The 21,512-nt window shown below is 31.2% G+C and overlaps 1 protein-coding gene and 1 long non-coding RNA gene across 5 annotated transcripts; both read right to left on the reverse strand.

Annotated features, from left to right (window-relative positions):
* Positions 1 to 554: 554 nt before the first annotated feature.
* Positions 555 to 1,247, reverse strand: LOC112735865 (uncharacterized). The gene is made up of 2 exons (XR_003168585.2): positions 1,129 to 1,247; positions 555 to 1,011 (listed from the first exon to the last, which is right to left on the reverse strand). It is a non-coding gene; the product is annotated as an uncharacterized lncRNA (long non-coding RNA).
* Positions 1,248 to 4,429: 3,182 nt separating this feature from the next.
* Positions 4,430 to 12,424, reverse strand: LOC112737970 (3-deoxy-manno-octulosonate cytidylyltransferase, mitochondrial). 4 transcript variants are annotated; one of them, XM_025788155.3, is made up of 9 exons: positions 12,084 to 12,424; positions 10,473 to 10,778; positions 9,512 to 9,557; positions 7,944 to 8,030; positions 7,692 to 7,816; positions 7,106 to 7,245; positions 6,945 to 6,996; positions 6,720 to 6,830; positions 4,430 to 4,816 (listed from the first exon to the last, which is right to left on the reverse strand). In XM_025788155.3, the coding sequence occupies exons 2-9, from the start codon at positions 10,746 to 10,748 to the stop codon at positions 4,724 to 4,726; spliced, it is 930 nt and encodes a 309-aa protein (XP_025643940.1). In that variant the 5' UTR covers positions 10,749 to 10,778; positions 12,084 to 12,424; the 3' UTR covers positions 4,430 to 4,723. The 4 variants fall into 4 exon arrangements, with proteins under 4 accessions (XP_025643940.1, XP_072069284.1, XP_025643942.1 ...); XM_072213183.1 differs by having other exon boundaries at positions 10,490 to 10,778; positions 12,084 to 12,395; XM_025788157.3 differs by having other exon boundaries at positions 10,490 to 10,810; positions 12,084 to 12,392.
* Between the last annotated feature and the right edge of the window lie 9,088 nt (positions 12,425 to 21,512).

Genomic DNA, 21,512 nt, shown 5'->3' on the forward strand with positions numbered 1-21,512 from the left:
TCTAACTTTATTCTTTTTGCAAATTAAATTAGAGTTTCATTTTTATTTCAATATCTGTCTCCCACTTCACACCAAACACAATATTGAGACTTATTTCAGTCTCTGTCTCTCAATCTCAATTTTTCTATCTCTATCTCTCTTTTAAACGCTCCCTATCAAAGTTCTTAATTTGACATACAGTAATGATATTTTTTAAAGTTGTTCTATGTTACATAAATATTTTAAAAATCTGGTGTTTGGGGATTTTTTTTGGGATCCAAATTACGATTCTATATGCAGTTTTAAATGAATCACGTGTTAGGGATGACGCATCCTAGGATGATACACACAAATCATGTGTGTACATCTCCGGATGCGTATGCACAAATCACGCTGTGTCCATCTTATTAGAATTCGTACACATTTATATTATTCATTGATTAGAAGTATAGTTTTAGTTTATACTTAATCTCTTGTATTGACATCACAATCGGACAAAACTACTAAATTTTTTTTCTTTTCACAGTATCCTGCACTAAAATTAATCTGTCCTGTATCAAAATTTCATTCAAGTATTTGATGTTGGCCAATAGTTTATTATATGTACAAAACAGTATTCGAAACTAAAAGTAAAATAAGATAACTTAAAATGGGTTACTTCGAACCTAAAAATGAGTTGCCCAACCAAGTTAAACTACTATGAATTTGACAGCATAGGGGTAACCTTCAATTCTAATCAATAACACCAACAAATAAGAAAGCAAAGTTAACAAATGCATCTGTATATCTTGAATTTGCCGCTGCCCATTATTTAAAACTATTCAAGAGAGAACATAAACATTGCAGGCAAAGGACTACTGCAACTTCAACATCGGTAACTACACACACAAAGTAGAATAAAATTGCATGTCCCGGTTGCTAGCCTTCCAAGTTTGTTCTTGCAATCGCTGTCGCACTTGTTAGTGCCTGGGCAGAAGGACAGTTGCTCATAACACCATTTTAATTCCCCAACTTTTAATAACCCTCCATTTTCTGTAACCCACAAAAAGAAAAATATATTAATTCTCAGTACTACTTCAACACAGATATTTTTTATGGCAACAAAATCACGAGCAGAAAAGATTAAACTTCTAGCTAGGCAAAACATACCAATACCGGCTGAGAGAACAAGGAAAATGAATGAAATTGAAAAGATGACTTTCATCTTTGAACAATGTGTACCCGAGTTCCATTTCACAAATAGGTTATATAAGCAAGAAAGATAATAATTTCTTATGTTATAATAATAATAATAATAATAATAATAATAATAAAATAACCATGAAATAATTGTTAAATATTATTTTGTATTTGGACAGTTGGACTAAATTTATTTTTCGCCCTATTGTAAAACGTCTGAACGATGATATATTAACTAAGTATTGTATATAAAATTAATATTGAATTATTTCATTTAATAAATAGTTGACCTAACATTTATTACCCTATTCTTAATCAATACAAATTGCAATTTTTTTAATGAAATTAAATTCTATAATAAAAATTAAATTAATATGATTCAAATTGTAGTAAATTATATCGATATTTTACTTTTTAAATCGATCAAACCATACAAGAAAATACAATCTTATCTTTTTGATATTGTAAACAAAATAATTACGAATATATCTCCTTCATGTTGATATGTTTTAAAAAAAAATTACAATCTTAAGTCATGCACAAAGAAATATGTGCAAAAAAAATTTATGCTTATTTCGTCAGCAGTGCAAACGAAAAGTTTATAATTATCTCGTTTTCACTACCAACGAAATAAGTAATAAAAAGTGCAAAATGTAACTTTTTTTTTTATCTAAATTCATAATTTTATGTTTATTTTATTTATTAATAAAAAATCCCAACATTTGATAATAAAATATTTTCATAAATAATTTTTTACCTAATAAATAAATGTAAATTAATTTTTTTTCCCTTCAAGCCATTCCTTATAAGTTACCTTCAATCAACTTCAATAATATTGGCAAGTTACCGAAGGAAAGTAGATGAGTAAAATAATTAAAGAGTAAACTAACTTAGGTTGATCGAGTGGTCAATTTATTCGTCTACTTAAATAAGTGTTGGGGGTTCGAATCCCGTTTTATGCAAATAGAGCTCAGATCCGTGACAAATTAGTCTTTGACCTGTCGTTTAATAAAAAGTAAAAACTGACCATAAAAATTAAAATGACAAAAATAATTTTAAAAATATGAAAATAATAATATTATTACAAGTAGCAAAAGACTTAAGTATTTATTCTAATTTTTTAAATATTTAAAGAATTATTTAAAAGTGGCATATAGAGAATTAGTGCAAAAGTTGATATTTAAACTTTTGTTTTTAGTTTCAATCATTCAACCAGTAGAAATAAAAGTACAAAAGAGACTAAATCTACTCAGCGTAAAATATCAAATTTAAAGATAAAAAAAATCTTATTTTTTAAAATAAATTTATAAGAAATTATGTCAGAAATTCAATTTCTGAAGTTCTTCTAAGAGCATACGTTTATATTTAGTAATTTTTGTCAAACTAATGTTATTATTTGAGGACTTTTATTAATAGAGGTTCACTGACGGAATAAGATGTGACCAACAAAGCTTAGATTTTATGTTATTATTTGACTCATTAAATAATTCGTACGTAATAATTATGCTTTTTGTGTAATTTTTTATATGTATATTTGTCTATTCTTTCTTTTTTCTTTTACTCTCTTACAAATTATTGGTTAAATTTTGCAACTCCAATATATTACAAATAAAAAGTGTTCCAAATACGTTAAAAATCAATCATCAAATCAACATTAAATTTATCATATAAAATAATTTAATTTATTCATAATAGTATAATAATTTTTTATAAGATGTCAAATTAGTATTTATGTATATAATAGCTTATTAGTAACTGATTCTTTTATTCACGTAACATAATTGGTTACGAATAGAGCCAATAGATTATTAATTCGTGTTTTACATTTTACTATTGCACTATATTCAATTATCAAAACTCTTTTTTAATTTAATTGGTAGAGATTAATTAGTTCTTAATACGTGAAATAAACGCAGATATGACAAACTAATTGATACGAAAAAAATTGGTAACTAATTAAGCATACATGAGCTATCAATGTATGGGATCAATGCATCTAGACATATTAAATTTCGATCATTCGGTAAAAAGGATGATTTTTATAATAAATTAAAAAGTACCTTTCCATATACAGACAAGGAAATGTAAGGCTTAAGGAGGAGCTAAATAAGCTACAAAGCTAGGACTTCACAGAGGAGTAGCACTGTGGCAGAGGAGAATACAAGAGCTAAAAAGAGAAATTGCGCAACAATGAAAAAGAGAAGAAAAATTGTGTGGACAAAGAGCCAAGGTTATCAAAGATTTTAGTGAATTGGCTAAAAGGTATTCAAGATAAAATCATATCTCTTATTCAAAGTGCCTTTGAAAGAGGTAGACAAATCCAACACAATACATCATAGTACAGGAAGCCTTTCACAGTTTAACACAAAAAGGGAAAAGAGAATAAAAGAGTCTTATCATAATGGCCTTTGGCTTTCAGAACAGTTGGGAATCTATACAAGGTTATCATTTTGCAAAGAAGTTGTGACCGTATTGTTTCATTGTAGGGTCGGAGGTTCTAATTATTCCGGTGGAGGAAGCGCTAAGTGATGAAAGGATAACAGGGTTTCACATTGCCCCCTCAGCTCAAGTTATCTCACACCTCCTTTTCGCAGATGACTACATAAACTTTGCAAAGGCTAAAGAGAAAGAGTTGTATTAAATATTTCTCATTCTTCATCAATACACACAAGCATAAGGATAATCTTGAGTAGTCAGGAATAACATTTGGAAATCCCAGCTTATGCAATAAATCTGGTGATGTTTCCAAAAGGTTTTTGGCAATTCAAACAGCAAAATTCTGGTGGACTTTAGCTGCAAAGAAAAAGGAGTACACTGAAAAAGTTGAAGATAAGCAATAACAAAGCTGAAGGAGGGTTAGGATTCTTCTTTTGGTAACTATTTTAATTTTAATTTTTGTTTTTGATGTGACAGAAATTAGGAAGATGGTGTAGTCTTTTGTTTGGACAGATGGTGAGGAAGAACAAGACATAATTGAGATATCCGAATCCAAAAACAATGTTGATCATCACCATTTGCCCTTCTGATATGACTAGTGTTTAGCTACATTGGGCAGAATATGTCAATTTAACATGTCAAATCACCACGCCATCAATGGAGAACAATATAAAGAACAGTCACGAGTCACTAATCATAATTTGGGATCCTAATTATCAATTAAAATTTGAGTCTAATTTGAAACGCGAGATAAATATACTCCTTACCAGGAGAGCTATGCACAGACAACCAGTTTCTATATAAAAATTAGTTCAACATTTTTGGGGAAATAAAATGAATCAAACCAACAACAAAAATTGATGCATCAACCAAGTAATCCACGTACAACTTTTTTTCCTGAAGTGGTATCTGTGCACCACAATCTGTGTATAACTCAACTTTCCATGTTATAAATACTACTGGATTAAAACAGAACAAACTTCGCAAGTGAACATACATTACAAAACACAGTTTGTGTGGATAGAAACAAGCATGACTATTAGGAAAACGAATAAGAACAAAATTTAATTCCAAACTTGATGATTTTAGTGGTTAGTTTTCAGCAGGTTTCATAGTCATAACCAAGAGTTCAAGACAAGTTCCTCTCACGCATTAGAGATTCTATCTTTTGAACATCTTCTGGAATGTCAACACCATGGGCCTCGTGGTTAACTTTTATTACCTACAATAATAGATTGCAAAAGTTAATTTTCATCTTTTCAAGGTAACATGCACAATAATGGTATGAATGACTAACTCAACGAAAGATTTAAATCAAAACAATCCACAATGACAAAGTTGATAAACGAAGAAGTCATTAGAGACATTTTACATCCATTTCAAAACGTGAAATGTCTTTAAAACTGTAGGCACTTTCTTCTTGTTCAAAGGCAATAGTGAGTTTGATTAACACTTTGGGATAATTTTATCCCCCCCAGCCCCTTTTTTTTTTCTTTTTTCTTTTTTTAAATGCAAAATCCTATTACAAACTTCAAGAGGATCTGTAACTATCACATTTGAGTCTAATAAGTCAGAACCGGATTTTGACTCACAATCAGTTTTATTCAAATTGAGAATTAAAAGATTTATTACATGAAAATAACAGCAAAACATCTTATGCTACAAGCACTCACCAGGTATTCAGTTCAATGTTTGCTATCATTGGCTGCTAAAACTATAAGGTATTTACGGAATATATGCAGCTTTTCTAGATAATACAATTTTATCAATCATCTCCCGAAAGCTTAAATAAATATGATATTGGTCAATCAATGATTATATATCTTAAAATGTTAATACACCCACCTATGCAAAATACATCTAAAGTTGAAAAGTAAACAACGTACCAACCTTATGCAGAAAATTAGCATTGATATTTATCAGTATTTCCTTATTACTATTAGGATTCCACTATTGTTATAAATAGATGCTAGTATTCCTCTCATGTAAGTCACATCACGTAATTTTCTCTCATCTCCTGATTACTATTTACTCTATTATTTTATTGGTTAATCACGGATTTTAACAAATAATATGGCAGGAACATTCTTTCTTGAAAGCTTGGACTGTTCATGTATGTAAATGGGATCCGAACCTTGGACTATATTGTATGAGTATTTGACTAAGATAGACACCTTTTCTTAAGTAGGTTTATGTAAGGGGAGAGAACAGAGCAATTGGGCTCAATAATAAGCAGCTCAATTAACTGCAAATATAGCTTGCTACAGCTGTATGCTAGGTTGAGAGTTCAGACCAAGGAAAAAAAAAAGAAAATAATAAGAAAAAGAAAACAGCTGTGGGCTCCATGAGAAAGTTTCTAAGAAGTTTGCCCCAGATCGGATGTCAAACTCTTGAATTTATCCTACACTCATGATGGATGTGTAAACTCAAATACAAAATTCGACCAATAAAACTTGCAAGAGTTTACTTATTTTGAAAATAATATTACAAACTAATTAGATATCTAATTATAATAAACATTCATAATAAAAGTATAACGACAAGATTTTGGTTTTACCATAATGAACGAAATACTACGGAAACACAAATGAAATCATAAAAAAGTACCAGACATCAAGATCATCAACTTTGGAAGCACTAAGTTAAAGTGCTTCATGTATAATGCAGTGTTCTAGTGCTTGAGATCAAATTCTAACAAGAACAATAAATTTACGAGTTTATCCCACATATGTACAAGTTCTCTCATGTTCATTTAGGTCCAAGCTTTCAAGCAAGTATCTAGGGACTAGACTCCTAAGTCATAGGAGTTTACTTGAGAGTTTAACAATTGTAGATAAGCATAAGGGAAAGACAGGAGTCAGGAAGAGACTGTGGAGTTTAGGTAGGTGAGGAGATGAGCTATTGAACATATCCTCCAACCCATGTAGATTTCAAGTAATTTTGAGCAAGACTCTCTTTCACTAAACACAGTTCTCAATACTTTTCCATACCCTAATTTTCTGATCCAGTTCCATCATAATACCACTAAGACTATTTAAGGCCAATGCTAACCACATAAAATTTAAATAAATGCAAGCCAGTAAGACATTGATGAATTAATGACTTGTATGAAAACATTCAGGAACCTTCATCTTATAGCCGTTCTCGAGGACTTTAAGCTGTTCCAAATCTTCCTCCAGTTGCAATGGAGTAGGCTGAAGATCTGGATATATCTTCAGAAACTTTGTATCATAGCTCTGCAAGATGTGTAGAAACACAAACATTACATCCCAATGAAGCAAATACTGGTAATAGACCCATGAATGAAGAGGAATTATTATTATCATGCCCAAAGAATTGAACACCAGTACCTGTATCCCCAGATGAAGCAAATAAGGAAACTGTTGATTGACCTTTCCCGACCTGTACCGTGCATGAATTTATTAAGTTTTAGAGTGCCTTCATATATATATATATATATGATGATGATGATGATGATGAAAAATCAACCTTCTAAGTGTTCCTAACTTACTTGTTGAATGGGATCAATCCTCGTGAAAAATAGATAGCATAACCACGATTATCTACGACACATTTCACTCTATTCGGATCAAGTGCATCTTCTGGCTTTAAAGATGTGACTGCAGTACTGAACACCGCATCTGGAGTTGCCTGTAGAGTGTAGACAACATGACAGATCATGGTATGATACTATGATTGAAAAAAATATAGATCCAGTAATGGAGAATAGATCCTCTCAATTTTTTCTCTCGAGTGATGTTGTGAAATGTGATCTTCTACCATATAACATCTTCTCATGTTTTTTCTTGGTTCCACTTAAAGAGTGTATCGTGAGAGATCACACTTTACAACATCACTTGAGAGAAAAAGTTGGGAGCTAGCATAATAACTCGTTGGTTAATATATTGTCATGCGTGTGAATCTTGTAACCTACTGATATTAAAGGATGCATTCAGTATCATTGATTCCCGATTTTGCTAAGAAAACTATGCATATAACCAGAGCCTAAAGCAAAATAATCATTCATTGTTGCCACGTAAAAATGTCTCCATCTTTAATGGTATCAGCTACAATAAAAGCAAAAAGTAAATTCTTACCTGCAAAGCTTTGACAATGCCATCAATTATTTCAGGTTCAATAAGAGGTTCATCACCCTGAATGTTGACAACAATATCATAGTTTTTACCAAGCTTCTCTAGGGCTTCACTGCAGCGCTCAGTACCTATCAAGCATAAAAAAAGTTATGAATCATTGTAAGACCGAGAAGAAGAAAGAAAGAATCAAATAAAGACAATATCTTATTAATAATTGTAACTTAACAGTTCCAATATGCAACTAATTTTTGTTACCATTTCGACAAGACTCAGATGTCATTACAACATCAGCTCCAAACTTTCGACAGCACTCAGCAATCTTTTCATCATCAGTTGCCACAACTATAATCAGATTAGCAATCAAACATCAAAAAAGTAAACCAGATTAAATGTAGGGAACACTGACAATTTCTAGAATCAAAATCCCAAGAGGTTTCACAATAGAGAAGAAATGTAACACTAAACAGTATAACATTACATTGATAATTATCACCCAAATATTAATGGCAAGTTAACCCGAAGCCCAAAATAATGATACAGGGAAAAGGTCTCTCTTCCTCTTGGAAGATTGATGGTTGGTTTGTTTAATGATTTTATAATCTGAAGGTTTGTACAAAGGGTGCTATTGTCAAGGGCCGCCCAATTGCAAAAGAACATGCTCAGAATAAGTCTCATTCTGGCCTAGAGTAGTCTGCTAGAGATTAGTTTGGTAGATTGGTAGATTCTCCATTGTGGTTCAACAATTTGGTAGATGCTAAGTGAAGCTGATCATTCTGTGTTTTATCATCAAACTCTACAAGGCAACATATATTTGATTCTGTAAGTTGATGACGTTGACAATGCTAGCAAAGACAATGATGGAATAACTTAGGTCAAACAACATCTATGGCATCATATTTAGACAGAAGACCTTGCATGCCCGTCACTTGTTGGGCATTGAAGTAGCAAAAGTTAAAGACGGATACTGGTATAGTCCTCTTGTGGTGAAAGTATTCCATGGATATCTCAAAAGAGACATACATACTTGGTGCAAAGCTGGTTAAACATTTTAACACACTTATGGATCTTAATGTCACAGTCCTTCAAAATTAGGGGGGCAATGGATTCTGAAATCTGAAATATCTCAAGGTGATCATTTGCCATGTTCTGAGTCCTCTAAAGAGGAACCCCAGTCCCAAAAAATAAAAATTTTAAATTTAAAAAGAAAAAAAAAAAAAAGAAAAAAAAAAAAAAGAGGAAGGGGTGACAGGCCTGAGAAGGTCATTTGAAGCAACTATTCTTAAAACTTGCTTATGCTTTTGGTGTTTAGATATCAAACTCCAATGTAGGAGCTGTGGATGATGAGCACCCATAAAATATGAGATAGAATTACACAGATGGAAGGAGAATAAGATCAGAATGGTCAACAACATGTTGAAGGCTGGAAGCTCCCTGACTATACTAGTATTCACCACATCACTCATGTATCAAAACCAAAAAAGATTGTAACATCATTATCCGGGAAACCATTGCCGATTAATTGTTGACACAAAGGATAGGAAGTAGAAGATAACACTAGCTTTTAAGAAAAATGGATTACGATAATATTAAGAGGTAAATTCCTTTAAGGCACCAAATCGAGGTAAAATACCTAATCTAATTTTAACAAACAAGACTTGCTTGAATACGAGAATAGAATTTAGACTACAGCTAAGGTGAAACAAATAATATATACTTAGAGGCCTTTATTTTATAACACAACTTCCAACAATTTATAATAGGTAGTTATATAATATAGTTACATTCAAGCCTAGATTAAATGAAGATCATGTACATAGACGTACCAACTTGATCCAACGTGGCTGCCAGCTTTGCCCTTTCCCATGTCCTCTGTAAAAAACCGGCCATACATAAGCAGTATACATTAAAATTGGAACATTAGAAACAATAAACTAAGAAAAATTTGCTGAGAAAATAGTAAAAGAAATCAAAGGTACTGAAGTTTCTAGTTGACAATAAAAAAAAATAGAAGTAATAAGTGCAAAAATTGAGAGAGATAACAATAAATAAATAAACAAATAGTTAAGCATATAACACAACCTGAAGAACAGCCAAAATGCACCTTGAGTAGAGTTCCCCCCCATGTTAGTGCAGCTTGTACAATTTTGCACTGCCTACACATGTACCCATTTCTCCAACACTTATTTAACTTCCAAAATCCAACTTCAAACAAGCATACTATGCTCTATTTTCTCATGTCATGTTTGGTACATTGTAACAAGCAACACTTCTCCTGTTTCTTATTGTTACACTAATTTGTCAAGTTAGTTCAGAATAACAATGTGGCAATAATGATTGACCAGCATCCTTCCTTACTGTACACAAATTATAAAGAAAATTATCATTTGAAGTTCTTTAGTATTTCCAGTTTAACTTTTAACTGTAAACAAATCTAGACCATAGTGTACTAGGATGCACAATTTCCTTTCTCTTTATTCCATTACTTCAAGTTGTTCAGTTTTATTAACGTGAAAAACAAAAGCTATAGTCACAATTTTATTTCAAGTTGGGAAAACTGTCATGCTCTTTGAAGATTATTATCTGAAAATAGTGTGCAAAAATTGTCACAATTTTATTTCTATACCATGTTCATTCATTTCCCAGCATTGGATATGAACCCTGAGCTAAAACTATTCCACGAAACGCACAAAATGTCAACAAAAAATCAAATCAGCATTAACATAGAAGAGAAGTAACCATCTATAGTTTAAATGGAAAAAAAAAATTGAAAGAAGAGGATTAGACCTGGATCATAGGTTTACCAAGAATCTCAACGAGAGGCTTTCCCTGAAACCGGGTAGAAGCAAATCGGGCGGGTATGATGCCGACGACCTGGTTCCGGAATTTCTTGACCCGAGTCCAGTAGGCGCGAGCACCGACCGCAGCAGCAACTGCAACTCCGGCCATAATGCCATGGAGGATCCAGAACTTTGCGCTGTTGAAAGACTCAAACGGCGAGGAAGACGAGGATGAAGAATCAGAGGAAGAAGAAGAAGACGAAGGCAATGGGCAAAAGGCCATGGCAAAGTGAAGAATGAGGAGGAGATCGATCTGCGTTAGAAGGTTCTATCGTCAGTGGGTACCTACGGCCACCGGCTAGGATTAATGGAATCCGGCTCAACGACTAATTTTATTATATTTTAGAGAAAATGATAAATATATTTAAGTGTAAAAAGATTTGAAAATATATTTAAATTTTTTATTTTCTCAAAATTTGGAGACATCAATCTTTTTATTCATTTGATGTCATAGTTATCAGAACCGAACCAGTATTTAATCCGGTCATACCACCGGGTCATCGGGTACTAATTCAACCGGTGGGTCGCTTATTCACCTGGTTAACTCGGTCATAATTAAATAAAATATAAAATTATAAATATAAAATTAAAATCAAAAGTTAAAATACATGTCTTCATAAACATAATAATAACCAAATATCAATTTTTAGACATAACTAATAATGTAAAAAAAAGTCAATAAACTAGTCATTGGTACAAAATATTTTCTCAATTTAAATGGATAAGAACAAGCAAAAGATAACATAATCGATAAATCAAATCTAAGTGATACTTATATCGATTAACCCCTGCCCACCTCCCCTAACAAGTTTCTCACAATATATGCACATCATAGTAATTTTCCTTGATTTTTCAACAATTTGTTTACAATGCTCCTAAGCAGGATCAGGCTTCCCTCTATTCTTATAAACTCTTTTAGTTGTAACCTGAGGAGTTGACAATACTTGTTCTTGAGATGGTGGCATTTCGAATGGCGTTTGTGATAAAGACATTTTTGAGATTCTAACAAAAGAAAAAACAAAAGACTTACAGCAACAAATTCTACTTCTAGCAACAAAAAAATTTACTCGGTGATCTATGCAGCATCAAATTCAACTTACAGACAGCAACAAATTCTACTTCCAGTCACAAAAAAATTTACTCAGTGATATGTTCAGCACCAAATTCAACTTACAGGCCGCAATAAATTCTACTTCCAGCAACAAAAAATTTTACTCAGTGATATGTTCAGCATCAAATTCAACTTACAGACAGCAACAAATTCTACTTCCAGCAACAAAAAATTTACTCAGTGATATGTTCAGCATCAAATTCAATTTACAGCCAGCAACAAATTCTAGTTCTAGCAAGAAATTCAGCTCATTGATAATTTTCAACAACAAATTCAACTATGATAACTTTCAGCAATAAAAACTTAAACTCCAATTCTCCAAATATGATTTACAGCAAAACAAAATTAGCTAAATCATTATTTCAGCAACAAATTCAAGATATACTGATGATTTAGAGCAATGAAATTGAAAAAGAAATAACAGGGCCGAAGGAAGCTGAATCTCACCTGCAAGGAGCGTTGACGGCCGAAGCAAGAAGACGAGCTTGCGACGGTGACAGAGCGCGACAGAGCTTGCGATGGTGACAGAGCGCGACAGATCTTGCGATGGAGACAGAGCGCGGCGAGCTTGAGTCCGAAACGATCGCGAGAGATTCGAGATACCGGAGACAGAGAGGGCGACGGCGACACCAGCCGTGAGAGAGGTGAGACTCAATGAACTTGAGGGAGAGTGGCGAGATCAGAGAGAAGAGAGCGGTGGGTATTGTATTAGGCGTTATGGCACTTTGGGGGAGGTGGGGTTGCAAAGTGAAAGGCAACGTCCCCGTTTTTCAAATTAAAAAAAAAAAGGTTAAACATGACCCGGTCCGCGTTATAAAAATCGGCCGGGTCACCGATTTTCTTAAAAGTCGCCCAGATTGAACCGGTTTTTACCGGGTCTAATACTTGAACGGTCTGACAAATGGCTCGGCCCGGCTAGATAACCGGGTGATCGGGTTTCCACTTGAGTTGGGTTTGATAATAATGATTTGATTCGTTAAATTTAACGAAAAAAATCAAATGTGGCTCCATTGTCTTAATTTGGTACGGACACGTTTTTAAAATGATACAAATTAGATGCAGAGACAGAGATTGATATGTCCAGATTTTAATAAAGCTAAAAATTTAAATGTATTTTCAAATCCTCAAGAACTTAAATATCCACTGAAAAATCAGGGATCAATTTATCATTTTCTCTATATTTTATTAGAGAAATAATACAACGAATCATAAACTCAATTTTTTAGTTGGGTTAACTACTAATTTGTTATCTGAAAGATTTAGTTACTTACAAAAAGTCGCTAAAAGATGTTATTGACAAAATAACTCCTAAATGATTTGAAAATATAATAAAAAGGACCAATAAATATTATATTTTTCATAAGTAATAACAAAATTTTCATATTTAGCAAATAACTTAATCATTAAATCTAAATTTTTGTGACAATATTTGAATAAATATTTAGAAAGTGCACAAAAAATTTTTTTTTAATTTTTCTCTCTATTTTTCTAAAAAATGTGGTCATTCACAATAAAAAATGTTTTTAAAAAATTTCACTTGAGAAAAAATTACCAAATTTTAAAGATGAAAAAATCTTATTTTTCTGATAATGATTGCAAAAATTTGCATTGAAATTTGATCTCTAAAATTATTTTTTAGAATATATATTTAATATCTAGTTCTTTTGTTGTGTTTTTAAATCTTTTTCATTAACATCTTTTGGGGTTCGTTTTGTTAGCAATGCGAACTTTCGAGTACTATTTTTGCCGTTTATGTTTTTTTAGTTTTTTTTTTGTGACTTATGTTTTTTTAGTTTAGTAATCTAACAATATATTTTATCACATATTTTTAAATATTAATGTCTAAATAATGGTTAGAAACAATAAATTTTGATGACCTTCTAGTATTTCTCTTTTATTTGAGTAAGATGACAAATAAATTCATGAGCATTTATACTTCGAATAAATTAATCTCTTAAAAAAAAGTACTCATAAAAATAGCATATGTGAATACACTACCTTTAAATTAGTCCATATGATTAGGATAAAAAATTTTAATTTAAATTAGCTTATCTATGTTTGTTATCTAAAAAAATTTTATTGGTATTTTTCTTAGATTATTTCAAAATGTAAATCATCAAAAGTTTATTTGTCACTTTACTCTTTATTTATATTTACAAAAAACATAATTACATTCATAATCGCAGACTAATTTAAGGAAGCGTTTGGTAGAGAGATAGAGACAGAAAGACTGAGACTGAGAGACTGAGATTAAGAGACAGAGATTGAAATAAATTTCAGTATTCTGTTTGGTGCAAAGTGAGAGACATAAATTGAAACAAGAATGAAATTCTAATTTAATTTGTACAAAAAGTAAAATTAGAATTAATTAATTAAAATGAAGGTATTTTAGGTATAAAATATTATTAAAGTTTCAGAATCCATTTCTAAAAATTTTAGTCCCCTGTGTCCTTACTTTTTGGAGGTACTGAAATACTAAAATTTTGAGAACAGAGACAGAAATTTTAGTACCAGTCTCTGAACCAACAAACATAATACTGAGTCTCAGTCTTCCCGTCTCTGTCTCAATACCTCAAAACAAACGCTACCTAAGAGACGATATAGTCGTATTCAGAACAATTATTAAAAATTTAATTACGACTTTAGTCTTGTAATTTGAGCTGAAAATTAAAATTATTCCTAAAACTTTCCTGTATTTAAAATTATTTGTAGCGGCGTTCAATTTTGTTTTAAAATTATTTTTTAGACAAAAATATCTTTATATTTATTAGTATTAGTTATGAATTTTTTAAAATATATATAAATAATAATCTTGTTTCCTCACAAAAATATATCATTATCATTTTTGAACTTGAGAAGAAAAACTAAGGTTAAGTCTTCTATATCTAGGTTTTGAAAATGTCAAGAACTTAAATGTATTTTCAAATTTTCAAAACTTTAAATGTTTACGGATCAAAAGGTTAAGGATCTATTGTCTTTTTTGTAAAAGTTTTCATATACCAAAGAGGTAATCTATCTTTGAAAAAATTATAATTGTCAAGGATAATTTTAAAATAAAATTAAGCCTTAGGAACAATTTTAATTTTTATCCTAAATCATAAGAACCGTATTAAAATCGTGCTTAATCTATTATTAAATGGCTAAAGACCCAAATTAGTTCTCTAAATAATTTAGAAAAGAGACTTTGATTCCTAACAAATATTTAAAAGTTTTTGAGAATTACTCAAGTCAAATAGGTTGGTCCTTATATTGTTGTTAATCAAATTTTTAATATGGACAAATAAATTTTTAACAAATTTGTTATAAGATAATTAAATTCTCAAAAATATTACTATAAGATAAATTAGTTTCATTTAAAACAATAAAAGGACTAACTTATTTAAAGAAAATAATTTTCAAAAACTTAGAGAATAAAAATTTGTTTTAAAAAATTCAATTTAAATTTTTTTATGATCAATTTTAATATTTATTATTATTAAATTTTGTAAAAAAAAAGAAGAAATTATAATAGAAAGAATTACATTAAAAATTAAAGATTTTATTTGGTCAAAAAATTTATGATGCAAGCAATCAATATGATAGGATCAAAGTCCAATATTTAATAAAATTAATTTTTGGACTTTGGAATTCTATTAAGAATAAAATTAATTTTATCTCTGAAATTAAAATTTTAAATTTAAATTATAAATTTTAAATAAAACTCATTTAGAATTTGAAATAACGTTTTTGGATTTGTTTTTTTAAAGATTAAGATTGATAAGTTTGAATTAAATGAATTTCAATTTGTCAAACTTCGAAAAACTAACTTCTTTTAAGAGTAAATGAGCACAAGTTTACATAAAAAAAAATTGAGATGAATAAAAATACAAACCAAGATTCTTAAATATTAAAGTACACTTTATACATTGCTTTCGATGAACAAAAACACAAACTAATAATTTGTAAATAAAATTTTACTAACAGCATAACATTTTTGTCCATTAAAAAATCTTTGATATGTATTTTAATATTTACAAATTTTTAGTGTGTAATTTTATCTATTCTAAATTTTTTTATACGTTTTTATCCATTAACTTTTTTTTAAATTTATTTAAAAAATATATATTTTTTAGGGTAATTCACATAATTAAATCAACATTCATCCAATATTACGTATATCACCCAAAATGAAAAACGTAACTCGAATCACCCTAATCGGATCTCTATGCAGATCGAAACAGATAGAGTAGATTTAGGTCTTTACATAAATCGAAACAGGGTTGTTCGATTCATATGCGATCCTAGTAAATCTAATGAAGTTGTTTCGATTTATATATGCATGCAATGTATCCTAGTAAATTAATTACAATTAGACCGTTTCGATTTATTCTATGGATAGCCCAAAGTAATTTGAAACAGCTTGTTTCGATTTACATCATTACATAATTCGAATGGGGCTGATTAGATTTACTGTGAGGCCAACCTATATAAATATGATATGAACGTTAATTTTGTATGAGAGTAAAACACAATGGCTAGTGAGGATAGTTTTCTAGTACTAGTGCACTATAAAGGGTCGATTAAGAAAATAACACATTCTGGAATTAAGTTTACTGATAAGGATCCTCTTAGTATTTCTTTGAAACCTTCAACGAGTTTCAATGAGTTCCTGAATTCTATAATCTAAAAATTGGGGTTGCAAGGCGTGAAATGGGTTGAGAAATTATTCTATAGAATTCCGATCTCAGTTTTTCGGGATGGCGTGAAGTACGATTCGTTTGTCATAGGTAGTGACAAAGATTTGGAAGTTCTATTCCATTGTCGTCGGCAGTTTCCCGAGGTGAAGACTCCTGAGCTGTTGGCCAAGCTTGTAGATGTGGTATCCTGCTCAGGCGGTTCGAATCAGAATCCCCAAGCTCCAGCGATTGCAGCCTGTTCTAGTTTGAGGCCTAGTGGTACCTCCTCATCCGTGCCTATGATTGAGCCTGAAGCAATGTACGCTGCCTCCCCGTCCTTCGCAACTGATCTGAACTGCAGTGGTGACGGAGTAGTAGGTATTACTGATACGGCACCGGTTTCACTATAGGGTAGAGCACTGGATGGTATAGACCATGTACTACAGGATGATGATGAGGACGAGGATGTGGAGCCGGACATCATTATCGATGACAGTGGTAATGACATAGCAGGGAGTAATCTAGTTGGGGGTAGTAGAGCATCTAGTTCAGGGACTCAGCAGTATCCACCACACTTTTCAAATTTAGACTTGGATGCCAAGAGACAGCAGGAGGTTCTTCGAGAAGGTGTTGGATTCGGTGCCAGAGACACACAGAATGCTGGAGGACCAACGGAGTTTTAGGTTGGTCAGCAGTTTCAGAATAAAGAGGAGGTCATGTTAAGTTTGAAGACCTATAGCATCCGACGTGGGGTTTAGTACAAAGTGGTGGAGTCTGATTATCGCAAGTACTATGGGAAGTGTAAGAAATTTAGCAACGGGTGTGCATGGTTGATTCGGATCAGTCTCCGCTAGCGCAGAGGTATTTAGGCGGTGCAGCGGTATAATGGACCTCATACTTGTCTAGCCACGTCGATATTGAGTGATCACTGAAGTCTTGATTATCATGTGATCTCGGCATTCACACTGCCAATGGTTAGAGCTGATGCTGCCGTGTGTATCAAAGTACTCCTGAATGCGACAGAGGCACATTTCGGTTTTAGACCGACTTACAGAAGGGTGCGTTGGCTAAGCAGAAGGCTGTGGCACAGATTTATAGAAATTGGGATGATTCATACAACGAGTTATCACAATGGGTACTAGGTGTCCAGATGACAATGTCGGGTACTGTTGCAGTGCTAAGGACGAGTCCTGTGCGAGTGGGTGGGCAAGTGGATTAGTTGCATGCCTATTTTCACCAAAGCATTATGATATAGGCCCGAGCATACCTTCTAACAGTGGTGTCATCGGCGCCATCAGGAATCTCTCCGAATGTGTCCTGCATCCAACTGCATCTCATCGTAAACTTGTCAATGCAGTTCGCAGGAGGCCAGGAGGCAATACACCCAGCAGCTCCTGGAACCACACCCAAGCTGGGCGACTGCCCTGGATGTATCGCTCAAACTCCGTCAGGCATCCACTGACGTACTGTCCATCGATGGGAGTCCTAACTGGTACGCTACACCCTACAGTGTAATGGTACACTCTTCGAATGCATATGAAACATGTGCGTCTTCGGACGCCATCTTTCCATGAATGCACTCACCAACGGCTCGTCCAACCTAAATCAAGCCTCGTTCAGCCTCGCAAGATGGTATAAACCGACCATCTGCAAGTACAGAACGATCCTCTCATCTAGTCGCATACCCTGCTGTCGTCTCATGCTATCGATAGATCGGTGGGGCTGCATAAACAACATAACAAATTGTCTCTTACGACTACATTAAAATATATCTACATAACAATATCAACTAATGCATATTTTAATTAAAATAATGCCACAAAGGCAACCAGATAATGTAACGAGTACGAACACAAAATAAATTTATATATTCATCAAACTGAGCCTAATAAAAATAATTTTAATAATAATAAAACATTTTTTCTTACCGTCCAATTCACGACATCGATTCCTATTATTAGACTTACTCGAACTAAGTTTTAGTACACATTATCTTCACTACTCATATTTTTTACTTATTTGTAACCATCATCCAAATTAGAACTTGCTCGATTAAACCTCTATAGATTATTAAGTCACTAATTTAACCATTCTATCTAGTTTAATAATTGTAATAACGACAATCATTAAAATAAACAAAAGAATATTAACGTAAAATATTTAATACTATTTTTGAAAAAAAACGTATACACTAACCTCTTCATTGATGACACCAGCAATATGGGCAACTCCGTCTAAACGATATAAACGGTCCGGATTATCCCCCATCACGTTATTTTTTTTAAATATTGGAGTATTTGGATTGAGGATTTGGTGGGGCAGCGTTAGGGAACGTGGCTCGAATGACTCCAATTCGAACTCTATGTATAGGATCCTCATAGTAAATCTAATTAGGCTCATTCGAATTAAAATGGGTACGAAACCGGGTGTAAATCGAAATGGTGGACATAGATTTACTAGGATATATTGCGAAGAATAAATCGAAACGGTCTAATTAAATTTACTAGGATACGTTGCATGCATATATAAATCGAAACAGTTTCATTAGATTTACTAGGATCACATATAAATCGAACAACTCTATTTTGATTTGTGTAGAGACCTAAATCTACTCTATCCGTTTCGATTTGCATAGAGATCTAATTAAGGTAATTTATGTTATATTTTTATTTTGAGTGATATGCGTAATATTAGATGAATGTTGGTTTAATTATGTGAATTACCTTTTCTGACTTCTTAAATCATACCTCAATCATTCCTAACATCTATAAGAATTTAGGACTCTAGAAACTAAAGTATTTAAAGTCTTGATTCAAAGAGATATATTGATTGATTGACATAAATTTATTCTATCAAATTTGATTCCAATTCTTGAGAGTTTTAATGGTGATCATAATTTGAGAGATAAATTTACATTTATTCATAAAATTTTATTTATAATCACACTCTTTTTAGAAATTAAGATTATGGTCCTTCATATATTATTTTGTAAAAAAAATTATAACTTTTTTTTACCGTTTTAAAGTTAAATTAAAATTGCTTAAAAATTTTCGTAGAACTAGAGTCTCTAAAATTGAGGCTTGTTACATAAGGTGATATATGGTATTTAAAAGATTCAATCGAGTGTTCATTGTTGTATGAGTTTATCAAGCACCTACTAAAACTTGATATATCATGAAAAATCTCTATTACTTTGGTGAAAAAATTTTAAATATAGATAAAAAAAATTATGCCGAACCATAATAAAATAGAAGTTTGTAGTCTCTCTTTTTTGAATAGATTAAATTTCATTGTAATTTATATTTCAAAATCATGAAAAAAATAATTTCTTATAAAATTTTGAAATTTGCTTGAAAGATCTTCAAATTATTAATACAAGTCCATTTGTGAGTTTAATTTGAGTTAATTCTTTTTTTGGTCCTATGTACTCTCCAAGCTTTGAAGAAGTAATAAAAAATAGGTTGATGAATGCTAGTCTGTGTGAAATAGAAAAGGGATATAGTGAATGAGAAAAGTCTCTGCAACGAAAACAAAAAAAATAAAGAGAGTTTCAGAAAAATATAAAGAAAAGGAACCGGTGACAATTGCAAAAAAAAATTAATATTAAAATTAATATTTTAAATATTTTTATTTTTTTAAATTATAAAATTTAATTTTTAACTTTTTTTAAATAATAATTAATTTATTAATTATTTATTTATTAATTATTTAAAATTTATAGTTTATAATTTCCATTGAGTACCTAGCAAAATTATACAACAATATTGTTTTAATGACCTTGTTGATGAGACATTGTGTTAATGGGACACTTTTCTTGAGTCAGTCATTTATATTAGGAAGTTTGATATAAACGTTTCAGGTACGCTTGTTACCTTTAATGGCATTTTAGTTCTCCAATTTTTTTCAGCATTCGGATTTATTGTTAAATATTTGAATGGTTTAGATCTTAGGTAAGGTGATTGTTGTGAATATTAAGGTATGAAGATGTATGTTGCACTTTTCACCGGCTAGAACGTTGCGGAGTAAAGTATGTGAAAATACCCATTGTAGGTAACATTGGAAAAAGACGGGAACACAGCACAAACACAATGACTTTGAGCGGAGTTGAATGAAGAGAGGGGAAGCCAAGTCGATGTAATGGGCCATGTGTATAGTTTTGGGTTGAAATCATGGGAAATTGACTAATTAATTATGTCCATGGGTATGGGAAAAAGAATTTTTTTTGATTGAATGAAAACGAAAAACAAAAGTTATGTCCATGAATGAAATTTAGTTCATCCAAGTTTTGGATTAAAGTGTGTATGGCCTTTTAAATGATTCAGTTTGGCTTGGGTGGTTATAATTTATTTTGTGTAGTTGATGAGGTGAACTGACAATTTATTTAAAACGCTAATTAAAAGAAGAGTAAGTACATATAGAAAAACTCAACTAGAGTGTTATTTCCGTTATTGTGGGTCAATATATTTAAATAAAGTTTGATGTATGACCAAATTTTTTTTTCAAAAAGACCATTAAAATGATTTAATTGTTAAAAAGGAGATTTAATTAATATCAAAATTATTAATAAACACAAATTTTTTTTGTAATATTTAAAAAAAAACAAATTTTTTATAAAAAGATAAATATATCATTAATTATGTTTTATAATTTTGATGTTGATAATTTATAATTTTCCTAAAATTTTAGTAAATTTGTTATTATCTATTGAATTCTATTTTTTTTATTTTATTTCTGTGATGTTTATCCATTGACAAAAAAAAAAGATAAAAGATCACAGAAATTAAAAATAAATAAGTCATAGATAATTAATCAAAATTATTAAAATTTTACAAGAAATAAAGAAAATAGAGATAATAAAAAAATAATTATAGATATATTTGTCTCTTCATAAAAAGAGCTGGCCCTTTTTCTTAAATATTATAGATATTATAAAAAGATTTACTCGTTAATAATTTTAGTATTAAACATCCTTTTTAATGCCAATGAGTAATAGCTCAAATGGCATAGTCTTCCCATATTCAATTAAGAGGTTGCGGGTTTGAGTCTCATATCTTTGGTAAAAAAAAAAAACATCCTTTTTAATAATTAAATCTTGTTAACAGTCTTTTTAGTAATTGTTTCCGAAAAAAGAAAAAGTTTGACACAAATTGGTTCTTTTTGAATTCCTGTTGTGACTTTTTCGTTGTTAATTGAACTTTAAGGTACTTTGAGAAAATGCAAA

This window comes from Arachis hypogaea, chromosome 13, assembly GCF_003086295.3.
Source record: "Arachis hypogaea cultivar Tifrunner chromosome 13, arahy.Tifrunner.gnm2.J5K5, whole genome shotgun sequence".
NCBI classification, from domain to species: Eukaryota; Viridiplantae; Streptophyta; class Magnoliopsida; order Fabales; family Fabaceae; genus Arachis; species Arachis hypogaea.